The sequence below is a fragment of the Dipodomys merriami genome, unplaced genomic scaffold (genome assembly GCF_024711535.1).
Source record: "Dipodomys merriami isolate MVZ:Mamm:240054 unplaced genomic scaffold, mDipMer1.0.p SCAF_21, whole genome shotgun sequence".
In the NCBI taxonomy this organism is placed as follows: Eukaryota; Metazoa; Chordata; class Mammalia; order Rodentia; family Heteromyidae; genus Dipodomys; species Dipodomys merriami.
Genome location: NW_027203493.1, coordinates 17,981,094 through 18,005,088, shown reverse-complemented (window position 1 = coordinate 18,005,088; position 23,995 = coordinate 17,981,094). Strand labels below are relative to the sequence as shown.

General features: G+C 40.6%; 1 protein-coding gene across 3 annotated transcripts in view; it reads left to right on the top strand.

Annotated features, from left to right (window-relative positions):
- The window catches only part of Qser1 (glutamine and serine rich 1), a 72,821-nt gene that overhangs the window by 12,140 nt on the left and 36,686 nt on the right, over positions 1 to 23,995 (top strand). For all 3 annotated transcript variants that reach the window (XM_070032643.1, XM_070032645.1, XM_070032644.1), the window contains exons 2-4: positions 5,241 to 5,353; positions 6,035 to 6,196; positions 10,063 to 13,737. In XM_070032643.1, the coding sequence (XP_069888744.1) occupies positions 5,241 to 5,353; positions 6,035 to 6,196; positions 10,063 to 13,737 (3,950 nt within the window). The remainder of the gene's footprint in view (positions 1 to 5,240; positions 5,354 to 6,034; positions 6,197 to 10,062; positions 13,738 to 23,995) is intronic.

The window sequence follows — 23,995 nt, the reverse complement described above, 5'->3', positions numbered from 1 at the left end:
TCTGGTGGTTAATTGGAGGTAAGAGTCTCACGGGAACTTTTCTTCCTGGGCTGGCTTTGAACTGTGATCCTCAAATCTCAGCCTCCTGAGAAGCTAGGATTACACACTTGAGCCAACAGCACCTAGATAAAAGTTTTCTTCTTGCTTACATTCCTGGGCGGGAGAGTCAGAACTAATAAACAAAAAATATTTCCTCCTTGAGGAAGTGGCATTTCCCAGACACCTACAGAAAGCGTCTGTACAAATGTCCTAAGGCCATAAGTTTTGACTGCCCCCTTCCCTAATAGGATCTTACTGTAGACAAGTGGTTCTTGAATCTCAGAGGCTTGTTGAAACCCGTTGATAGGCTCCACTCCAGAGTGGCCCATTCAGTGGATCTGGGGTAGAACACTATAATTTGTATTTCTGACAAGTTGGTAGGGGATGTTCGTGGTGCTTGTTTGGACTTTGGCTACACTGAAACTGACCTGGGTCTTAATACTCTGGCTTCTACCTGGTTCTTACCTCTTCTTGACTATGATCTCTTCATGTCCTTGACTGCCATTTGCTCCATTCCAACACTGACTTTCTTAAAAGCCTTTGTCCTAAGTTGACAAGAATTTGAGACTTGTGTAGTGAGAAGGGTGGTATCTCAGAAGTCAAGGGGAATAGAGAGTATTCTTAGCCCTGGGCTAAAAACTGAGTCTTAGTTGACATGGGTACAGTATTGAATGCCTAACAAGTTCCCAACACTAGTCTCATAATTTTCTCATTCATCTTTTCACAAACTCTTAGGAAGTAGAAGATACAGACAATTAAGACACAGACAGGATAATTAATATGTCACACTCCTATTAAGTGATAGTAGCAGAGGCAGAATTAGAATTCTAGAAATGTGGTTTTTCAGATAGTGGTGTTAATAAAAAGCTGTTTTGGTTTCCAAGCGGAATTGCCTTTTGATGACATGTGGCAAATTGATGTCAGAATTAGTGATGGAAGACTTTCATGAAGGGTTGTGGATCTATTACTTGCACCGCACCACAATACAATTTATTTTGAAAGGTAGCAATAGCTAGCTCAGGGACAGTGCTCAGGCCCTGATTGCAAGCTCCAGGACCAGCACTTAAAAAAGCTAGCAACTGGGATAGAGGTATAGTTCAATGGTAGAGATGGTAAGAGTGCACGGCGTGCATGCACACAGCCGTGGGTTCTGCCCTCAGCAGTGAGTCAGTCAATCTAATCAAACACAAGCACAAAACCAGCAAACATTTTTTACCTACCCCTTTTCCTGATTTATTTTGCAAGAAAAAATTTCTTCAAAGACTTATTCTGTAAGTCTCTTCCCCGTCTTTCTTTACCCATTCCATCACATATTTGCCCCCATAACTGCTCAGGAACTGCTGGGATCCAGGTCATCAGTAACCTCTGTTTTTCAAAATGGTCTGTCTGGGCTGGGAAGGTGGCTCAGTGGTAGAGCGCTTGCCTTGCACGCATGAGGCCCTGGGTTCCATTCCTCAGCACCACATAAGCAAAAAGAAAAAAGCCGGAAGTGGCGCTGTGGCTCAAGTGGTAGAGTGCTAGCCTTGAGCTGAAGAGCTGAGGGACAGTGCCCAGGCCCAGAGTTCAGGCCCCACTACCGGACCCAAAAAACAACAACAACAAATCAAAATGGTCTGTCTGTGCCGTCTCCCCCACTCCCCTCCCCCCTCTCCCCCAGGCCCTCCCACCCCCCCCACCCCTGTTGTGGGGCTTGAACTCAGGGCCTGGGTGCTGTCCCTGATTCTTTTGTTCAAAGCTAGTGTCTATCAGTTCCACTTCCTGTTTTTGAGTGGTTAATTGGAGATAAGATTCTCCCGGGAACTTTTTCTGCCCTGGCTGGCTTCAAACCTTGATCTTCAGATCTCAGCCTAGTATTACAGTACAGGTGTGATCCACCAGCCCCTGGTGAATCTTGATCTTACTTGATTTCAAAGCAGCATTTGACTTAGTTGATCACTTCCTCTTGGATAAGTTTCTTCACATGGCTTCTTGGACAACATACTAAGTTGTAGTCTATTGGGAAATATTGTACTAAGGCTTGTGAATCTAAAATAATACACAAAATAGGAAAGACCAGGACAGATTGATTTCTTGCTATTTGAAATATGTATTGTTGATTTACTTCCTTACTGAACATTAGAATTAAAGAATCCTTCCTAGTAAATGAAACATCTCCAATTCATGAGAGAAATTCTATTAAGGAATGCTTGTAAATAGTGTGCATCTGTAATCCCAGCACTCAGGAGATTGAGGTAGGGGGATCGTGAATTTGACCCTGGGCTTCACAGTGAAACCTAGTATCAAAAATTCATAGGAAGGGTGGCTGTGGCTCAAGTGGAAGAGCATTTGCCTAGTAAGTGGGAGAACCTGAGTTCAGTCGTCAGTACTGAGACTTACTCTACTTATTCTGTAAAAAGAATGCTAACAAATAATTGTAAAGGCAGTGATATAATTAGAAAAAGATGATACAATAGCACTTTAACTAGATTAGTAAAACAGATTATCAAAATAATCACAAGGTGAAGGTTTAATAAAGTAGTTGATGTTGTGGTTCCAAAAAACATTATAAATACTACTTTCTGGTTGAGAGACAAAAGAATATGATGGTATATCTGTTGAAATCAGCTGGGGATAATATAATTTAGTGGTAGAGTGCTTCACTAGCATGGGGGAGGTCCTAGGTTCAGTCTTCAGCATTGCAAAAAAAAAAAAAAACTACCAAAAAGTTGGAATCATACTGTCTACACTTCAGTCTTGTAGTAAATCTTACATTAAACAGAATCTAGTTAGGCCTTTCTAGGAAACTCATGGGGTAGCATTATCTCAGGAAAGGAGACAAATCCCTAAGGGGGAACTTCTAACAGATGACTGATTAGGTCTCTTCAACAAATGAGTATTGTAAAAAAGTACTGTCTTACAATGTGGACATAAAGAACACCAAAAAAGGACAAAATGTGGTCTTAGATTAACACTTAATTTAAATAAATCAGTTGTGAAGGAAATTGAGGAGAAAACGGGGGAAATTGAATGTGTACTAGGTTAGACTTTACTGTCTTGTTGACAAAGTAGAAAAGTGTTATTTTTTGAAATGAAAAGAATATTACACAAGAGTAATATGCCTTTTTTTTTTCCCCATGGGGCTTAAACACAGGGCCTGGGCACTGTCCCTAAGCGTTTTCACTCAAAGGTAGTGCTCTGCCACTTTGTGTCACGGTGCCACTTTCGGTTTTCTGATAGTTAAATAGACTTTCCTGCCTTGGCTGGCTTTGAACTGCAGTCCTCAGCTCTTAGCCTCCTGTGTAGCTAGGATGGTGTGAGCCACCATTGCCCAGGCAAGTACTCTACCACTGAGCTATATAGCTAGCCTCTGGAAAAGTTTTGGGTGTTTTTTTTTTTTTTTGTCGGTCATGGGGCCTGAACTCTGGGCCTGGGTGCTGTCCCTCAGCTCAAGGCTAGCACTCTGCCATTTGAGCCACTTTCCCAGCCCCAGTAATTTTTTTTTTTTAATGAAAGGCAGTTCAAAATAAATTAATAGCTTAGCACAATTAAATTATGCTTGGCCCATGGCTTCAATAATTAGCAACACTAGGGCTGGGAAGGTGGCTCAGTGGTAGAGCACTTGCCTTGCATGCCTGAGGCCCTGGGTTCAATTCCTCAGCACCACATAAGCAAAAAGAAAAAAGCCGGAAGTGGTGCTGTGGCTCAAGTGGTAGAGCGCGCTGGTCTTGAGCTGAAGAGCTGAGGGACAGTGCTCAGGCCCAGAGTTTCAGGCCCAACGACCGAACCCCCCCCCCAAAAAAAATAATAATTAGCAACACTACAAAATTACTTTTTGAGTGGGGTGCTGGTGGCTCACACCTGTAATCACATCTGGGCAGGAAAGCCCGTGAGGTTTTATCTCCAGTTAACTAGCAAAAAGCCAGAAATAAGAGTTGAGGCTCTCCAGGCGCCAATGGCTCACGCCTGTAATCCTAGTTACTCAGGAAGCTGAGATCTGAGGATCGTGGTTCAAAGCCAGCCTGGGCAGGAACATCTGTGAGACTCTAACCTCCAATAAACCACTAGAAAACTGGAAGTGGCGCTATGGCTCAAGGGGTAGAGTGCTTGCCTTGAACTGAAGAGTGCACGATTGACCAAAAAAAAAAGAGTTGAGGCTTGAGTTGCTAGCCTGAGCACAAAAGCTTAGGGACAGCATCGAGGTCCTGGTTCGAACCCTAGGGAAAAAAAATGAAGCAAATTGTTTTTTGAAATTGGAACTTTTATTTGACAGAAGACAAAATTGTATTCATGCTGTTACTTTTTGATGAATTTGAATTAGTAAAAACATACTTAATCCCTAACCTCTCAGTCAGTGCACCCAATATATGTTACCCGAAATTTAGAGTAGCTAACTTGGTAATGTGTGATATTCATAATTTACTGCTCAATTAGGTTTGTGAATTATTTATTAAGAATTTTTTTTTGGGGGGTCCGGTTGTGGGGCCTGAACTCTGGGCCTGGGCGCTATCCCTCAGCTCAGCTCTTCAGTTCAAGGCTAGCGCTCTACCACTTGAGCCACAGCGCCACTTCCAGCTTTTACCTTTTTGCTTATGTGGTGCTGAGGAATCGAACCCAGGGCCTCAGGCATGCAAGGCAAGCGCTCTACCACTGAGCCACCTTCCCAGCCCTTTATTAAGAATTTTTATATATTCGAGTAAATTGGTCTACTGTTTTTTGTTGTTTTTTTTTTTTTTTAATTTTTTGCCAGTCCTAGGCCTTGAACTCAGGGCCTAGGCTTTGTCCCTGAGTCTTTATGTGCTCAAGGTTAGCACTCTACCACTTTGAGCCACAGTGCCACTTTGGTTTTCTGGTGGTTAATTAGAGATAAAAATCTCATGGACTTTTCTTTGCCCAGGCTGGCTTTGAACCCTGATCCTCAAATCTCAGCCTCTTGTGTAGCTAAGATTACGGGTGTGAGCCACTGGCGCACTACTTGTCTGTTTTTATATGCATTTAAAATTTACGTCTAACTTTTTGTCAACTTCTAATTTTATTTACTGGTAGTTGCTGGGACTAAGCCTTTGGTTTATTGAGACAGACTGTGGGACGCATCCCAGGTAGGCCTGGACATCAGTGATCTTCTGCTTCCTGTGCCATCACATCTGGCTCTTCTATACATTTTTTATTGTATGGTTTGGGCTGTGTAGTTTTGATTACTAACTTTTTTTTAAAACATCCTTTAGTTTAAGCTATGAAGAAGGACACCCCTCACAGTCTGAACCAGATATCCTTCAGAGACAGACATTTGCAGCCTCTCATCAGCTTCCTGGCTATGCCCCCACACCTCAACCAACCGGTAACAGTTCTCTTGTGAAGTATACTATGAATCGAGGTTCATTTAGTGAACAAAAAGAAATAAAAATTTCACATTTGGGGTTATAAATGTACTTTGTCAAATATTAATGTGTGGGAAATATAAACTGAAAATGAGATTAAAAGCTTTTTTGTGTTTTTGTTTTTGTTTTTTTGGTGGGTCATGGGGCTTGAACTCTGGGCCGGAGCCCTGTTCTGGGCCTTGAGCTCTTCAGCTCAAGGCTAGCCCTCTACCACTTGAGCTACAGCGCCACTTCTGGTTTTCTGGTGGTGTATTGGAGGTAAGAATTTCATGGCCTTTCCTGCCCAGGCTGGCCTTGAACTGCGATCCTCAGATCTCAACCTCCTGAGTAGCTAGGATTACAGGTGTCAGCCACCGGCGCCTGGCAGCTTTGGTTTTTACTAATGGATCATGTATCTATCTGTATGATTAATAAACTGAGACTTTTTTAGGTTGTGCATCATTGAAGATTTTAAATTATGAAGATGTTCAAATTAGTATTTGTTCTTTCAGATAAAGCATTTTAGTGTTATAGAATTTCCTGCCTTCACATTTTAAAAATTCTTGTAAACATAAGATCAAAACTGAATTTTATATGTGTAAAACTGAATTTTATATGTGTATATTTTTACTTAGGAATTTATTTTCTCTCTTCCACTCTAGGTCTCTCGGGAATATTTGACACTAGTGTGAATAGTGACAGCACTAACACTAAAGAGTCTTCTGTGATGAATTTTCTTTCCTCTGTTGAGTCACGAGCTACACAAGCTGCTTCTTCAGGAACTACTCTCTTACCACAGTTCAGGACTCCATCCTGGCAGACAGGTGATTCATTTTTTAAATTTTTTAAATCATCTAAAAATACTGGTTAAAAATTATTTTTTATGGCTCTTTGAGGAAGGCTCTGAATGAAATTTAATTTTCTAGTGTACTTTAAAACCTGGCATTTGGGTTCTCTCCTTCCCTGCGGGTGAAAAAAAAAAATAAAACCTGGCATTTGGGGCTGGGAAGGTGGCTCAGTCGTAGAGTGCTTGCCTTGCATGCACGAGGTCCTGGATTCTATTCCTCAGCACCACCTAGGCAGAAAAAAGCCGGAAGTGGCGATGTGGCTCAAGTAGTAGGGTGATAGCCTTAAGAGCTGAGGGACAGCGCCCAGGCCCAGAGTTCAGCCTCCACGACTGACCAACAAACAAACAAAGAAAACTGGCTTTGTTTTTTTTTTTTTTTTTTTGGGGGTCCAGTCGTGGGGCCTGGGCGCTGTCCCTCAGCTCTTCAGCTCAAGGTTAGTGCTCTACTACTTGAGCCACAGCACCACTTCTGGCTTTTTTTTCTTTTTGCTTATGTGGTACTGAGAAATGGAACCCAGGGCCTCAGGCATGCAAGGCAAGCGCTCTACCACTGAGCCACCTTCCCAGCCCCTAATTTTTTTGAGACAGTCTTTTACTATGAAGCATAGGCTGGCCTCAAACTTGGCATTTTTTTCTTCCTCAGCTACTCAAGTGATGGGATTTCAGGCATGTTCTACCACATCTGGCCTAGAAATTGTGTTTTAACATTCCAATGAAAATTTAACAAGTTCACATAAAAGTATTGGTAATTGTTTAAGTCATATCCTGAAGTAAAGTTTATATTTGCCCAGTAGCTACTTGTCTATTTGAGAGGAATGGCAGTTAGAATTAATCTAATTTATTTGTGTGTCCCTGGGCTTAAACTCAGGACCTCGGAGCTGTCCCTGAGTTTCTTTTGCTTAAGTTCAGTGCTCCTAACTCTTGAGCCACACTATCACTTCTGGTTCTGGCTTTTTCTGAGTGGTTTATTGGAGGTAAGAGTCTCACAGCCTGGGGCTGGGAAGGTGGCTCAGTGGTAGAATGCTTGCCTTGCATAAATGAGGCCCTGGCTTCGATTCCTCAGCACCACATAAGCAAAAAGAAAAAAGCTAGAAGTGGTGCTGTGGCTTCAGTAGTAGAGCAGGACCCTTGAGCTGAAGAGCTGAAGGACAGCGCCCAGGCCCAGAATTCAGGCCCCACGACCGGACCCAAAAAAAAAAAAAAAAAAAGAGTCTCACAGCCTGAGCTAGTTGCAAACTGATTCTCATATCTCAGCTTCCTGAGTAACTAGGATTATAGACATGAACTGTAAGCACCTGGCTTAATTCAGTTTGTTATAATAACTTCAGGCTGCGCAGGTGATATTTGTTTTATAGTGAATAAAATTTACTTTATCATTAGTGTTTAACTTGAACAGATTAAATCACTTTAATAAAAGATATAACATGCTCATATTATACCCATTTTCAACAATAATTATGAGATCTATGTGTATTCTCTGTACATGTTTTAAATTTTACTTTTCAACAGGTTCTACTTAAATTATATGCAGTTATTTTTTCTGAGACAATGACAAGATGTCTTGGGCTTGTTTTGTTTCAAAGAACAAATGTCACATACCATATTTGCAAAGATTTTCAAAAATAATAGTGGTAGGAAACATTACCTAATGGAATTTCTCAGCATGCCTAGCAGCTTTTTTTTCCTGTTTGGAAGGGGAAGCACAATGATTTATGTAAATTAAATGATTTATTTAAAATACCATTTCATTTATTTATTTTTTCTGGGCACTAGTGGCTCATGCTTGTAATCCTAGCTACTTGAGAGGCTGAAAATGGAAAGGTTATAGTTTAAGACCAGTCTGAAGAGAAGAGTTTATACGATTTCTTTTCAGCACGTAGTTGGATGCAGATGCCTGCCATCCTTGCTTCAGGGGAGGATGACAAGAAGATTGTAGTTTCAGACCAGCCCAGGTAGAAAAGTTCACAAGACTTCATCTCAATTGCAGAAGCTGGGTGTGACAGCACACAGTTGTCATTTCAGCTACAACAAGAAGCCTATGGGAAGCTAAAATAGGCAGATTAAGGCCCAAGTGGTCACTTGGGCAGGAATTGACATGGTCTGCAAGACTGTCTCAAAAATAGAAAATATAGAAAAGGGCCAGAGGGCTGGGAATGTGGCTTAGTGGTAGAGTGCTTGCCTAGCATGCATGAAGCCCTAGGTTGGATTCCTCAGTACCACATAAACAGAAAAAGCCAGAAGTGGCGTTGTGGCTCGAGTAGTAGAGTGCTAGCCTTGAGCAAAAAAGAAGTTTAGGGACAGCACCCATGCCCTGAGTTCAAGCCCCAGGACTGACTGGCAAAAAGAAAAAGTAAAGGGCCAGAGATGTGTCTCAATGATATAACACCTGCATAACTTTATAGAGGGGTTTAACAGTTCGATATTTATCCTTGGCTTTCTTTATAGCCAAAACATGTATATCTTCTTTATCAGTGTTACAGGATATGTCATGATTGTTTGATCCTTTGTTCATGAACATTTTGGTCATTTGTACTTGTAATTACAAACAATAGCTATAATGAATGTCTTGAAGAATTATTTTATATCTAGTTACTTCTATATTTCAAGAGGTATATAACTTCAATCCCAAGGGTGTACACTTTTTTTTTTTGGGTCCGGTCGTGGGGTCTGAACTCTGGGCCTGGGTGCTGTCCCTCAGCTCTTCAGCTCAAGGCTAGCACTCTACCACTTGAGCCACAGCGCCACTTCTGGCTTTTTTTTTCTTTTTGCTTATGTGGTGCTGAAGAATCGAACCAAGGGCCTCATGCATGCAAGGCAAGCGCTCTACCACTGAGCCACCTTCCCAGCCCGGGTGTACACATTTTTATTTTTGCTTTATGTTGCTAGAAAGCTGTCCTGAAATGGCAACAGTTTCTTCTTGACATTACTTTATTAATTTTTGGTCAATCTTTGATAATAATTATGTATCTTATTACTGGAAAGTCCCTAAAAAGTCAATACCTGAAATGCAAGAGATTTTTTTTATTAAGATTCATTAGTTGTATTGAGAGGGATTTCATTATATTTCCACACATGTAAACAAATGAATCCCTATGAACTTCACCCCTCTGTTACCCTCTTTTCTAACTCCATCTTAAAATAATCTTTTTTTTTTTTTTTTTTGTCGGTCGTGGGCCTTGAACTCTGGGCCTGAGCGCTGTTCCTCAGCTCTCCAGCTCAAGGCTAGCACTCTACCACTTGAGCTACAGTGCCTCTTCTGGTTTTCTGGTGGTTTATTTTATTTATTTATTTGGGTCTGGTCGTGGGCCTGAACTCTGGGCCTGGGCGCTGTCCCTCAGCTCTTCAGCTCAAGGCTAGCGCTCTACCACTTGAGCCACAGCACCACTTCTGGCTTTTTTCTTTTTGCTTATGAGGTGCTGAGGAATCAAACCCAGGGCCTCGTGGATGCAAGGCAAGCACTCTACCACTGAGCCACCTTCCCAGCCCTAATAGGTTTTATTTTTAATGTTCATACATACAAACAAGAATTTGTTTCCCCTCTCATTCACCTTTTCCTCAACTCCCTGTCCTGGTGCTCGACCCCCATTCCCAACCTGGTTTACTTCTCTCTTTTTTTTTTTTTTCAATGGGTATTACTTGCACTGAGGGTTTACAGAATGGTTGCTTGGATGCTCATATAACTTAGATTTTGCTTTAAGAAAAGTGGTGGTTTATTTCTGTAATCCTAACTATTCAGCCTAATAGATATTTTGATTAGTTGGGGATTATATAATTCATGACTTTGTATACATTTAAGTATTTGTGCTATGATTGCATAAAGACCTTTATACCTTCTCTTTATAGGCATGCATTCCTCAGCAGCAACTGAGTTGTTTGTTACTGGACCTTTGCCAACCACTGGAACACTTCCACCTTCTGCCCTCTCAGCTTATCAGCATCCCACCACCTTTAACAACAGAAACTTTGCTACCACCTCACCTTTGGTGCTTCAGGATTCAAGTTTTAACACTGCAGCAAATGGAATTTTAAATCCTCATGACCCTTTGCTACAAATTAAAACTTCCCAGGGAACTGTTCCAACTGCTTTGGCATTTGAACGCCTGGGCAGTTCTGCATTAAGTAACAGCTTACCACCTCAGTCTTCGACATATCGCTCAGCTCAAGAATCTGCACCCCATCTTTTACAACCTCAATTTAGTTTGTTGCCTTCAGCTCTTGGGGGAGCCCAGCAAACTCCTCAAGCCTACAGTTCTACTATCTTTTCTAGTTCTACTGCTTCCATTGAAAGAGCTCTCCGAGAATGTAGTGTTATTAAACACCATCAGCGGCCTTCAGGTACCCAGTCTATTCAGGCACAACTGACTGGTTCACAGCATTCCTTACATAGTTACCTGTCAAATGCAAACGTAGTTAATTTTCAGGAAACATCTAGGCAGTCATCGTTACCTTGTAGTCCAATTGGAGAGTCTACTCAGGTGAGCAATGGAGTATTGCAACAGAAGACCCCCCAGGTGTCGGATCTTGCTCAGTCTTACTCATCGGCAGTTCCATCATCAGGGTATCCTTCTACTACAAAAGTAGATAGCTGCTCTACAAAACTACCACTAACATCAACTAAGACTCCAAAACCTCAAAGCTTAATTCCTCCTGTGCAAACACTAAGCTATTCCAAACCTTTACATAACCAGAGTTCTGTGGTATCAGGTCAAGCACAAATTTATTCTACAGCACAGCTACCAAGCCTTTTATCAGTTAGTCAGTCCCAAAATTATGGTTTAGTACAGCCACATAATGTGCCATCTATTGTGCACTCACAGGTTTATAGGTCCAACAGGGTTGAGAAATTGCCATCCTTATATAAAACATTGGCTTATTCTTTGTCATCTCAGCCTATAACTTCTGAAAACCAGACACTTAGTTATTCATCTAGTCAGCAAGAAGTATTATCTTCAATTACAAATGAGAATTACCCAGCTCAAACAAGAGATCTATGCTCAGTCAGTCAATCTCAAAGTTACTCATCTGGTCATTCTCAGGGTTTATCACCAGTTAGTCCAACACGGGTCAGTTATTCATCTCAATCGCAAATTCTGTCAGTCAGTCCATCAGAAAGCTACGCATCAGGGCAGTCCCTGACTTTAACAGCCCCCTCCCTTTCTTATTCTTCTGCTTCTCGGGCTCAGAACTTGTCAGATTCTAATGCAACCCCAAATTACATTTCTATGCATTCTTCCCAAAATGCTCAGACTCAAGAATCATCATCACCCCAAGCCCAAAAGTTTTTGCCTGCTGTACAGTCATCATCTTTTGCATCCTCTCCTCATTGTCAGACCTTACAGAGTAATATACCTTCCCCTGATCCAAAGTCCTATGCTGAAAGAAAACTTGACTCAACTGTGTATACATCTTCAAAGCAAGAAGATGATTTTCCAATGCAAGAGTTACAAACGTTACAGCCACAGGCATCTCTTGAGTCATCAAACCAAAGGCTGTCTGATGGAGAAGTGAATGCTCAAGAACCCATTTATAAGGCATCCAAGGCAGATGACAGCTATTCTCAAAGTGTAATCAGAAGTAATTCCCATCTTGAAGATCAAGTTGTTGGGATTACTCTACAGGGATCAAAAAAAGAAGAAAACATAGTTGGTTCAGTGACTCAACTTAACCAGCAAATTGGCCAACCCAATAATGCAGCAACCCCTGATCTCAAAAAGGCAACCAGTTTGATGCAAACACCACAAATGAGAGTGAATAATAAAGACCTGAGCCAGCAGCATTCTCTTACACATAAACTACATGAGGCCAAGGTGCAAGAACAGCATGATCAAATAATTAATGCCTCATCTCAGATTCAAATTCCAAATCATGCTTTAGGGCATACTCATCAGGCATCTCTTCCTAATGCACAGATCCTTTTAGATTCTGCCTGTGATTTACAGGTTCTTCAGCATTCAATATTACAGGCAGGCTTAGGACAAGTAAAGTCATCTTTACAGCGTGTTCAGAGTCCTCAACAAATAGTACATCCTTTCCTTCAAATGGATGGCCATATTATTCAGAGCAATGGTGATCATTCTCAGCAGCCACTCCACCCTCAAAATTCAGAGATTATGAAATTAGACCTCTCTGAGTCTTCAAAACCACTACAACAGCATCTAACAACAAAGGGCCATTTCAGTGAAACAAATCAACATGATTCTAAGAGTCAGTTTGTTTCTCTTGGATCAATATGTTTCCCAGAGGCAATGCTTCTCAGTGATGAAAGAAATATTTTATCAAATGTAGATGATATCTTAGCAGCTACAGCAGCAGCTTGTGGGGTTACACCTGATTTTTCCAAGTCAACTTCAAATGATACCATGCAGACTGTTGAAGGTGGTGATCCTAAATCTCATTTTCAGCAGTCATTAGATGTCAGGCATGTGACTTCAGATTTTAACTCAATAACAGCTACAGTAGGGAAGCCACAAAATATAAATGACATTGCCTTAAATGGAAATCAGGTTACTGTAAACCTTTCACCAGTACCTACCCTTCAGTCAAAAATAACTCTTGAACAACAGCACATTGAAACACCTGGTCAAAATATGCCAACTAAAGTAACTTGTGCAGTGGTTGGACCAAGTCATGAAGTCCAACAGCAAAGTTCTGGGTCCTTCAAGAAACAGTCTGCTACCAATCATGAGTCTGAAGAAGACAATGAAATTCCTGTTGATAGTACATTAAATAATAACAGAAACCAAGAGTTTGTTTCTAGCAGTAGGAGTATAAGTGGAGAGAGTGCTACATCAGAGAATGAGTTTACCTTAGGGAGTGATGACAGTATGTCAGTGAACCCTACTAGGAGTGCACTTGCACTGTTAGCTATGGCCCAGCCTGTTGACACAACCACTGCCAAGGTTGAAGAGGAAAACCAAGATTTAATACAGTTTAGCCTTCCAAAGAAAAAAGGTAAAGGAAAAGGGCAAATGAAAGAGGAAGACAATAGTAATCAAAAACAGCTAAAAAGATCTGCCCAAGGTAAACGCCAGAATCCCAGGGGAACAGATCCATATTTACCATATACATCACCTTCCTCAGAGAGCTGCCATGAAGGATATCAGCATCAGGAAAAAATGAGACAGAAGATCAAAGAAGTAGAGGAAAAACAGCCAGAAGTAAAAACAGGATTTATTGCCTCTTTCTTAGATTTTCTGAAATCTGGGCCCAAGCAGCAGTTTTCCACTCTTGCTGTCCGCATGCCTAACAGGACCAGACGACCAGGGACCCAGATTGTTCGTAGTTTTTGTCCCCCACCACTTCCAAAGACCTCATCCACATCACCAATGCCTTCAGTTTCAGAAACTGGGAGTGTCAGTCCAACAGAAAAGGCTGATAATGAACTGAAAAACTTGGAAAACTTACCTTCATTTTCTTCTGATGAGGAAGATCCTGGAGTGTGCACTCATGATATCTATAAAAGCATTTCTGCTCCCTTAACTGCATTGGATGCTACTGCTGATAAAACAAAGAAGACAGGTAAAGTTTTAAGCAGATTCACATTTTACTTTCCACTGCTTTCCACTACTGTTCTAGCTATTGCCTATCTTATAAAGTAGGTGTGCAAATACATTTTTAGAATAAAATGCATAAGCAGGTTTCTTAGAGACTTAAACCTTTACTTTACCTATAGGAAAGTTTCGGGTTTTAGGTTGAATCCTTCCAGTTTTGGGTTTGATATATTTAATTTCAGACATTTTTTAGAGGTGAGACTTTGCTTGGAGGCCTTGTTGTATAAACCTGGAATGTTTTGACATGATCATATTCTACTATTAAGTATAGTTAGGTGAAATGTACATTCATCTAATTATGATAAAAATTTTACTGACACACTTTGGGTATATATTTTACTTTATGTTTAATAGAGGAAATGTTCTAAGTATTGCCTTCTGTAAACCATTGTAGGTAAATAGGTTACTTTTTTTTTAAATATATATATATTTTTTAATTGGGTCCAGTTGTGGGGCCTGAACTCTGGGCCTGGGCGCTGTCCCTCAGCTCTTCAGCTCAAGGCTAGCGCTCTACCACTTAAGCCACAGTGCCACTTCCAGCTTTTTTTCTTTTTGTTTATGTGGTGCTGAGGAATCAAACCCAGGGCCTCGTGGATGCAAGGCAAGCGCTCTGAGCCACCTTCCCAGCCCCTAGGTTACTCTTTTAAGGAACATACTAAGGAAAAGATTTTAAATAGTAGTGTCAGCCGGGCGCTGGTGGCTCACGCCTGTAATCCTAGCTACTCAGGAGGCTGAGATCTGAGGATCGCGGTTCAAAGCCAGCCCAGGCAGCAGAGACCGTGAGACTCCTATCTCCAATAAACCACCAGAAAACCGGAAGTGGCGCTGTAGCTCAAGTGGTAGAGCACTCGCCTTGAGCTGAAGAGCTGAGGGACAGCGCCCAGGCCCAGAGTTCAGGCCCCACGACCGACAAAAAAAAAAAAAAAAAATAGTAGTGTTATGAGACTATACTAATGTCTCCAGTGTTGGTTATATAACTGACAACAAGGGAACTGACTAGATTCACTTGTAAGCAGTGGAGCTGAACCAAGATAGATCTGTTTCTAGAGCATGTTGTTACAGCTCTGTAGTATAATTTGAAGTCTGGTATTTTGATACTCTTTTTACATGGAATTCTTTTTCTTTTTCTTTTTTTTTACATAGAATTACATATGCCTGTATATATGAATTTGTAGATTGATTTTTCTAATTCTGAGTAATTATATTGGTATTTTGATGGTTATTACATTGACTCTGTAGATTTCCTTTGGCACAAAGGTAATTTTCATGGTATTAATTCTGCCAGTACATAATCATGAGAGGTCTTTCCGTCTTCAGTTTTTTTCTTAAAGTTTTTATAATTTTCTTAAAGATTTTATACGAGAAATGTTTTTTTGTTTGTTTGTTTTGTTTTGTTTGCAGTCTTGGAGCTTGAACTCTGGGCCTAGCCATTGCCCCTGAGCTTTTTTAGCTCAAGGCTAGGATTTGAGCCATAGCACCACCACTTCCAGCCTTTTCTGTGCATGTGGTACTGAGGAATTGAACTCAGGGCTTCATGCATGCTAGGCAAGCACTCTACCACTAAGCCATGTTCCCAGCCCAAGAGAAATGTTTTTTGCTTCCTATGGTTAATATCTAGGTATTTGGTGGGGGAGAGGGGATATTATGAATAGGATTGTTTTCCTGGTTTTCTCTCTTAGCCCATTCCTTGTTGGTATATAGAAAAAGGTATGCATTTTCAAATGGAGGGTATTATTCCAATTTTATAAGTTCTAGAAGTTTTTTAGTGCATTGTGTTGAGTATAAGATGTAAATTTTTTTCATATAGAAATCCAACTTTTCCTACATGTATTTTGAAAAAATGCCTTCATTAATGACTTTTTACCTCTTTGTCAAAAATTAGTCATTATATTTGTGTGGATGTATTTCTGGATTTCAGTTCTCTTTCATTGACAGCATGTGTTGATGCTTTTGTCGATATCACAGTCTTAATTGGTATGGCTTTAGAGTAAATCTTCTTTTTTTTTTTTTTTTTTGCCAGTCCTGGGGTTTGAACTCAGGGCCTGAGCTTCTCTGTACTCAAGGCAAGTGCTCTACCACTTGAGCCACAGTGCCACTTCCGACTTTTTCTGTTTATGTGGTACTAAAAAAATTGAACGCAGGGTTTCATGCATGCTAGGCAAACACTGTACCATTAAGCCACATTCCTAGCCCCTAGAGTAAATCTTAAATAAAGGTAATGTGAGTCCTCTAAATCTGTTCTTTTTCAAAATTGTTTTACCTTCTGTAGCTCTTTTTCCCATATGTTTTTCAACTTATGTGTCATTAGCTACCTTAAATAAAAGCCTTCTGGGAGTCCAGTTGGATAGAAAAAACAATTTCCAAGGTTCTTTACCATAGAAGAGTAACGGGTGACAACAATTAGTTGTAAGTTCCTAAGTACTGACTGGAAAGGATTGTGAATATTCTCAGTACAAAGAAATAGTAAACATGGTGATGGATAAATCATTTACCTTAATTTGATCATTACACATTGAAATGTGTATTGAAACATCACAGTATACCCCATAAATGTGTACATGTTGATTTTAAAAAGTAAAATAATAAAAGTACATTGGAAAAGATAAAAACAAAACTATACAAATAAGTACTAAAAGTACCTAATTTATCAATAGCTCACAGCAAAGAGGAATTATTTAAAAAGTGTTTAATACCGATCAGTTGGAAGAATAAGATCACAAGTAAGATTGAAACATCAGTGTTTTGATTTATAAAATAAATAGAACTTGAACTTCATAATGGATGTGGAGGGGAAAAAAACCTACTGGGAGTATAATTTTATTGAATCCTCTAGCAGTTTGAGCACTTATCTGTTAATATATTGAGACTTAACATTGTATCTTTTCCATTTGATTTTTTTTTTTTTTTTTTTTTTTTTTTGCCAGTCCCTGGGCTTATACTCAGGGCCTGGGCACTATCTTGAGCTTCTTTTGCTCAGTGCTAACACTCTACCACTTGAGCCACAGTGCCACTCTGGCTTTTTTTCTGTTTATGTGGTACTGAAGAATTCAACCCAGGGCTTCATGCATGCTAGGCAAGCCCTCTACCATTAAGCCATCTACCTAGCCCCCTCCATTTGGTTTTTAAAATTTGTCTTTTGTGTATTTTGGTATACACATTCTGCCATGTGTTTTGCTAGATTTATGCCTGAATATTTGGGGTACTGCATATAAGTATGCATATATTATAAATCCTAAGTTTTTGCTCTTTGGTTGTTTTTTTTTTTTCTTGCAAATATGGGGCCTTGAATTTAGATGCTGTAGGCTTGCCAGTAGTCATGCTTGCTCATTACAGGTAATCTACCACTTGAGCCATGCCTTCAGCTTGGCTTTTTGCTGGTTATTTTGAAAACAAGAGTTGGACTTTCTGCCTAGGTTATCTTTGAACTGTGATTTAGGATTTTTGTTTCTCTTTTTAGATTTCACACTATATTCTGTGTGGACAATGATGTCCTCTGCAGTGAGGAAGGTTTTCATCTCTTTTGATGAAGACTTTTTTCATTATGTTCCAGTGTGTGTGTGTGTGTGTGTGTGTGTGTGCGTGCGCGCATGTGCAAACACATGTATATAAGGATAAAATTAGGCCTTGCTATGTAACCCAGGCTAGCCTCAAACTTGAGATCATTTGCCTTAGTCTCCTGGGCACTGAAATTATATATACACCATCATCTGTGGCTTTTTTTTTTTTTACAAATTATTTGAATAATTTTTAGAATTATTCTCTATTTTGAGGCTCTCCCTCTCCCTCTCTCTTCTCCCTCCCTTCTCTGTCTCTGTCTTTCTCTCTCACACTCTCTCTCTTTGTCAGTCGTGGGGCTTGATCTATGGGCTTGGGCGCTGTCCCTCAGTTCCTCAGCTAAAGGCAAGCGCTCTACCACTTGAGCCACCAAGCCACTTCCTGTTTTCTGAGTGGTTTATTGGAGATAAGAGTCTCATGGACTTTCATGCCCGGGCTGGCTTTGAACCATGATCCTCAGATCTCAGCCTCCAGAGTAGCTAGGATTACAAGCGTGAGCCACCGGCACCTGGCTCTCTCTCTCTTTTAATTGTATCAGACGTGGGGCTGGAACTCAGTCCTGTGCATTGTCCCTGAGCTTTTGTGCTCATGGCTAGCACTCTACTACTTGAGATACAGCTCCACTTCTGGATCTTTTGGTGCTTAATTTGGAGATAATGAGTCTCACAGACTTTCCTATCCTAGTTGGCTTCGAACTATTATCCTCAGATATCAGCTTTCTGAGTAGTTAGGATTACAGGTGTGAGCCACCAGCACCCAGCTTCTCTTTGGTGAATGGGTGTAATGGTGAATAGTTATTAGAAAATATAGACTCAGATTTTTATAATTTACTGTTAACATTTTTACCATTTTAAGTAGAACATAGAAGTCTGGCAGCTATATAGTTGTCTTCACATTTCTCCTTGCATTTTGTGTGTGTGTGTGTGTGTGTGTGTGTGTGTGTGTGTGTGTGTGTGTGTGTGTGTGTGAGAGAGAGAGAGAGAGAGAGAAAACTCTTTTGTTAGTCATTTTTGTTGTCAGTAGTTAAATATATATTTTGCTATTTTCATTTGTTGTGTTAATTCTCAGTTACATGACAAATACCTGTGAGAAAAAAAATAGGAAAGGTTTTGGCTCATGGTTTCAGAGGTTTCAGTCTATGGTCAGTTCCTTTGCTTCTGAACTTAATGATGAGGCTGACCATCATGGTGGGGAACATGGAAGAATAAAGCACTCACTTCATGGCAGACACAAGGGTGGGAGTTTGAGAAAGAGAGAGAGAGACAGAGAAACAGGAAGGGACCAGGTACAAGACAGATCTTTACAAATTATGTCCCCAGTTACCTACAAGCCCCAAGTTGGCCTGCCTTCCACTTTTTTTTTTTTTGTCAGTTGTGGAGCCTGAACTCTGGGCCTGGGCACTGTCCCTCAGCTCTTCAGCTCAAGGCTGCCACAGCTCCACTTCCTGCTTTTTCTGCGTATGTGCTGCTGAGGAATCAAACCCAGAGCTTCATGCATTCGAGGCAAGCAAGCACTCTACCACTGAGCCATCTTTGCAGACACATGCCTTCAACTTTCTACCACTTCGCAATTCCATCATATTATGAAACTATCAAGGGATTTGTCTACTGATGAAGTGAGGGCTCTCATTATTTATTCACTTCTCAATACCTGTGTCTACCAGCTAGAGATCAAGTCTTGAACACATGAGCCTTTGGGCGATGTTTTATCTTGAAACTACATTAGCTTTCCAACACTTTAGATAACACATCTGGGAGAAAAAAATCCTTGAAGGACAAAAGGATTGTTTCCACCACTCTGAGTAGATTTGGAGAGACCAAGTCTTCTAAAGTTCATCTCAGAGCCAAAGTGTAACAAACACTCATACATGTGAAATAATTTAAGAGGAAAAAAAAAACCTTATATTTGTCACTGTTGAAAGTTTATTTTATTTCCATTGCTGCAAGTTATCTTTTCATACTGTACTTTAGCCCAAAGGTTTTTTTGTTTGTTTCATTCTTTCTTTGGCCAGGTATGATGGTGTATGCCTTTAATCCCAGCACTTGGGAGGCAGAGGCAGAAAGTTTGAAAATCTGAGGTCATATGGGTAATTTCAGGTCAAGCTGGATTATATGGGAAGACCCTGAAAAAGAATTTATTCCTTTTTTTTGTTTGTTTTTTTGATACTGGAGATCGAACCCAGGACGTTGCACTGAGCTACATCCCAGTCCAAGGATAAGTTTGAGGAATTTTTCTGGGGGATTATAATGGTGATATTTCTTCATACTATTTTACACTCCAATCTCTCTCATGGAACTCCAGTGATAATGTTCCAGAAACAATCCTCTTTGAAGATCTGTTTGTTTTCTTTTTCTTTTCCTTTTCTTTTTGTTGGTTGTGGGAATTGATCTTTAGGCCTGGGCATTGTCCCTGAGGGCTTTTGGCCAAGGCTAGTGCTGTACTACTTTGTGCCACTTCCAGTTTTCTGGGTGGTTAAGTGGAGATAAGAGTCTCAAAGACTTTCCTGCCCGGGCTGGCTTCGAACTGCAGTCCTCAGATCTCACCCTTCTGAGTAGCTAGAATTACAGGCATGAGCCACCGGTACCCGGCCATTTTTCTTAAATTTTTTTCCCCTGTTCTTCAGGTTGCCTAATTTTCATGACTTTCTTGACAAGTTCACTGAATCTTTGGATTCTTCTATTCTGCAATTGAGCTTATCCACTGATTTGTTTAAAATTTTTTTCTAGTATTTGCTGAGGACTTTTTTCCCTTTTTTTTTTTTTTTTTTAAGTATTTCTCTGCTAAGAATTTCAGGTGTATGATAATCCTACTTCATGGCTCATGGTCACAACTTTTCCTGATAATTCCAACTTCTGAATTATATTGGGATTGGTATCTCTTGTTCATCTTTTTCTTTTGAGAATTGGCTCTTTTTTTCTTTCTATAGTGAGTCAGTTTGGACTGTCAATTTGTTGAGTATTACATTATAACCTTCTAGGCTCTGTTAAGATCTTCTGGAGAATATGGTTGTTTTGTTGTAGAAGGTATTTTGAACATGAATTTTACCTCATCCTCTCTGAGTTGGTTCTTGTATTGGCCTCATTTTCAGAGTCTTTGCTTATGCTGCTTAGAACTTGTTCAAGCAGTTAGTCTGGAACACAGGTGCTGGCAGACGGTTGTAGTTCAGATTTCAAAGCCTTTGCAGTGCTACTTTGTGGCTATTTTATACCTACAGAGTTGATACAGGAGACTTGGATTGGGTCCCTACACTGCCCAGTCTCCTTTGCTAGGCATTTGACTAAAAAGCTAGGAACTTTCTAGGAGATTTAGCTATCATATGATTATGCTATAATACAATTCTGTACAATACAATTTGGGCTGCTCTTGCAGCAGAGAGCTGAGTGAAACGAAAGAACATTCTTCATGCTTTAGGGAGCCAAAAAGACAGCTGGTCTGTTAGAATTTTAGCTGTCTCTTTCACTGCCAGTGCATTGTATTTCTTAGATCTTGGCGCCTGTCTAGGCATTCCTAGGAAAGAGAAAAAAGAAAAAAACATTTTCTCCTATACTTAGCCTTGCCCAAGGCTTCTCTTTCCATCCCTTTAATAGAAACAGAGTTTTTCATGGAGTTCTTATTGCTTGTATGTACACTGGTTAATTCTGCAATTAACACACACAGTAGATAGACAAGAGGAAATAAATCCAGTACCTAGGATAAGTATAACTATCATTACTTAGTTTAGGTTTCTCTTTCTAATATACCTGCTGATACTAACTTTTCAGAGTTTTTAGTTATTTACATTTTCTATTTTGTCCATAGTTCTCCCTTGTAATACATAGGTAATAATAGGCTCTTGTGGATTTATTCCATCTTGATTAGCATCCTAAATGAACTTCTAAAAGTTCATTGGCTTGCCAGTTGTGACCATTATTTGTAATATTCTTATTATCCTATGAAACCCCTTCAACATCTGCTTTTGTTTGTTGAATTTCCAAGTTAACTTAAAGGGAGACTAATATTTTTGTAATATTGGTTGTTTACTTGTAGGATATATACAGTTTCCCTCTATTCAGATCCTGTTACTATTACATCATTTTTCCCACGTTTAATTTAGATTTTTCTTTAAAATGGTACTGAGGATTGAACCCTAGGTATCATACATGTTGGGCAAATACTCTAAGCTATAACCACAGCCTTTTTACTTTAAAATATATATATAACTTCTCCACACTTTTTTTTTTGTCAGTTGTGGGGCCTGAACTTGGCCTGGGCACTGTCCCTCAGCTCTTCAGCTCTACGCTAGTACTCTACCACTTGAGCCATAGCACCACTTTTGGCCTTTTCTGCTTATGTGGTGCCCAGGGTCTCATGCATGCAAGGCAAACACTCTACCACTGAGCTACCTTCCCAGCCACATTCTTTTCTAATTGTTTACTCAGGATATGTGACAAAAACTCCTTTTCCTGTCTTCATCTGATATTTGACATTTTTGTTAAGTTTATTTTAATAATTTTCCCCCAATTGACTATCACATTTTAGACACTTATATCTTTTTGAAAATAATAAAAGCTAGCTGTGGTAGTAAATGAATGTTATCCCACTTACTTGGGAGACAGAGGAAGGAGGATATTTGAGGCCAATCCAGGAAAAAGTTACTGAGTCTTGCTAGGAATATAGTTCAGTGGCAGGGCCAATGCCTAACATGTCCAAGTCACTGGTTTTGGTCTCTAGCACTGAAAACAAAACTGTGAGGCTATGGTATATACACTTGTAATTCTAGCTACACTAGAGATGGAGATAGGATCATGGTTTGAGGCCAGTCTGGGCAAAAAGTTAGTGAGACTTCTTCTCAAAGAAGCCAGAGCTAGACACCCTTACCTCATGTCTATAATCCTAAGCTATTCAGGAGGCTGAGATCTAAGGATTGTGATTTGAAGCCTGCCTGGGGAAGGAAAGTTTGCGAGACTCGTATCTTCATTATTAAAAATAGTTGGAAATAAAGCTGTTGCTCAAGTTGTAGAGTGTTGACCTTGAACACAAAAGTTTAACCACATGGGCTGGGAATGTGGCTTCGTGGTAAAGTGCCTGCCTAGATTGCATGAAGCCCTGGGTTCTGTTCCTCACCCCGTGGCTCAAGTGGTAGAATACTAGCCTTGTGCAAAAGAAGATCAGGGACAGTGCCCATGCATAGACAGAGTTCAAGCTCCAGGATTAACAAGAAAAATGAGCAAGGCAATCAGGTGGGAGAGAAGACTGAGAGCAACCAGGGAAAAAAGGACAAAATGACAAAATTTAAAAGGGGTATGACTAAACGTTAAAGCATGTAGCCAGAGGAAGACCCCAAGTTCAGTCCCTAGTATTGTCAGCGAATAAATAAATGCAACATGGCCAATGGTACAACTCTACCTCTCACTCTTCCTTTTCTCTTTAGCGTCGACCAGATGTTTAATAGTAACAAAGCTAGCATCATGATTTTCTCCTTAAGAAAAACATATAGGGTTTTACTCTGAAGCATATTTATTGTCAGTTTCTTACATGCTATAATCTTTAACTTAAGAACATTTCCTGTCTGGGCAAAGTAGTACATGCTGATAATCCTAGCACTCAGGAGGTTGAGGTAGGAAGGATCTTATACAATGGCAGTGTGGACTGCATAGCAAGATTATCTCAAAAAACAAATATTTTTTCAAACCTTATGGCTGACCAAAAAAAAAAAAAAAGTTCTTTAAAAAAAAAAGCCAGGTGCCGATGGCTCACACCTGTAATCCTAGCTACTCAGGAGGCTGAGATTAGAGGATCTCGATTCAAAGCCAGCCTGGGCAGGAAAGTCCGTGAGACTTTTTTGGGGGGGGGCGGGGGGGAAGGGGTTGTGGGGCTTGGACTCTGAGCCTGGATGCTGTCCCTCAGCTCTTCAGCTCAAGGCTAGGGCTCTACCACCCACTTGAGCCACAGCGCCACTTCTGGTTTTCTGGTGGTTTATTGGAGATTAGAGTCTCACGAGTTTACTGCGCAGGCTGGCTTTGAACCCTGATCCTCAGAGCTCAGCCTCCTGAGTAGTTACAGGCGTGAGCCACCAGCTCCATAAGACTCATATCTCCAATAAACCAGAAAACCAGAAATGGTGCTGTGGCTCCTGAGTAGCTAGGATTACAGGCGTGAGCCACCAGCTCCCAGCTCCATAAGACTCATATCTCCAATAAACCAGAAAACCAGAAATGGTGCTGTGGCTCAAGCAGTAGAGCCCTCTCCTTGAACTGAAGTGCAGATGGAAAGTGTTCAGGCCCAGAGTTCAAGCCCCACAACTGACACAAACACACAAAACTAAAGTGGATTCTGATCTCCCCTTTGCTAGGGCTTGAACTCTGCCTTGTATTCTTTTTCTTGGGGGCGGGGGGAGGTTTGGTCATGGGGCCTGAACTCTGGGCCTGGACGCTGTCCCTCAGCTCTTCAGCACAAGGCTAGCGCTCTACCACTTGAGCCACAGCACTACTTCCGGCTTTTTTCTTTTTGCTTATGTGGTGCTGGGGAATCGAACCCAGGGCCTCAGGCATGCAAGGCAAGCGCTCTACCACTGAGCCACCTTCCCAGCCTTGCCTTGTGTTCTTGCTTGGCTTTTTTTTTTCTGCTTTTGGCACTCTACCCCTGTAGTCACCTCCACTTTGTGCTATTTTTTTTAAATTGTTTTAAATTGT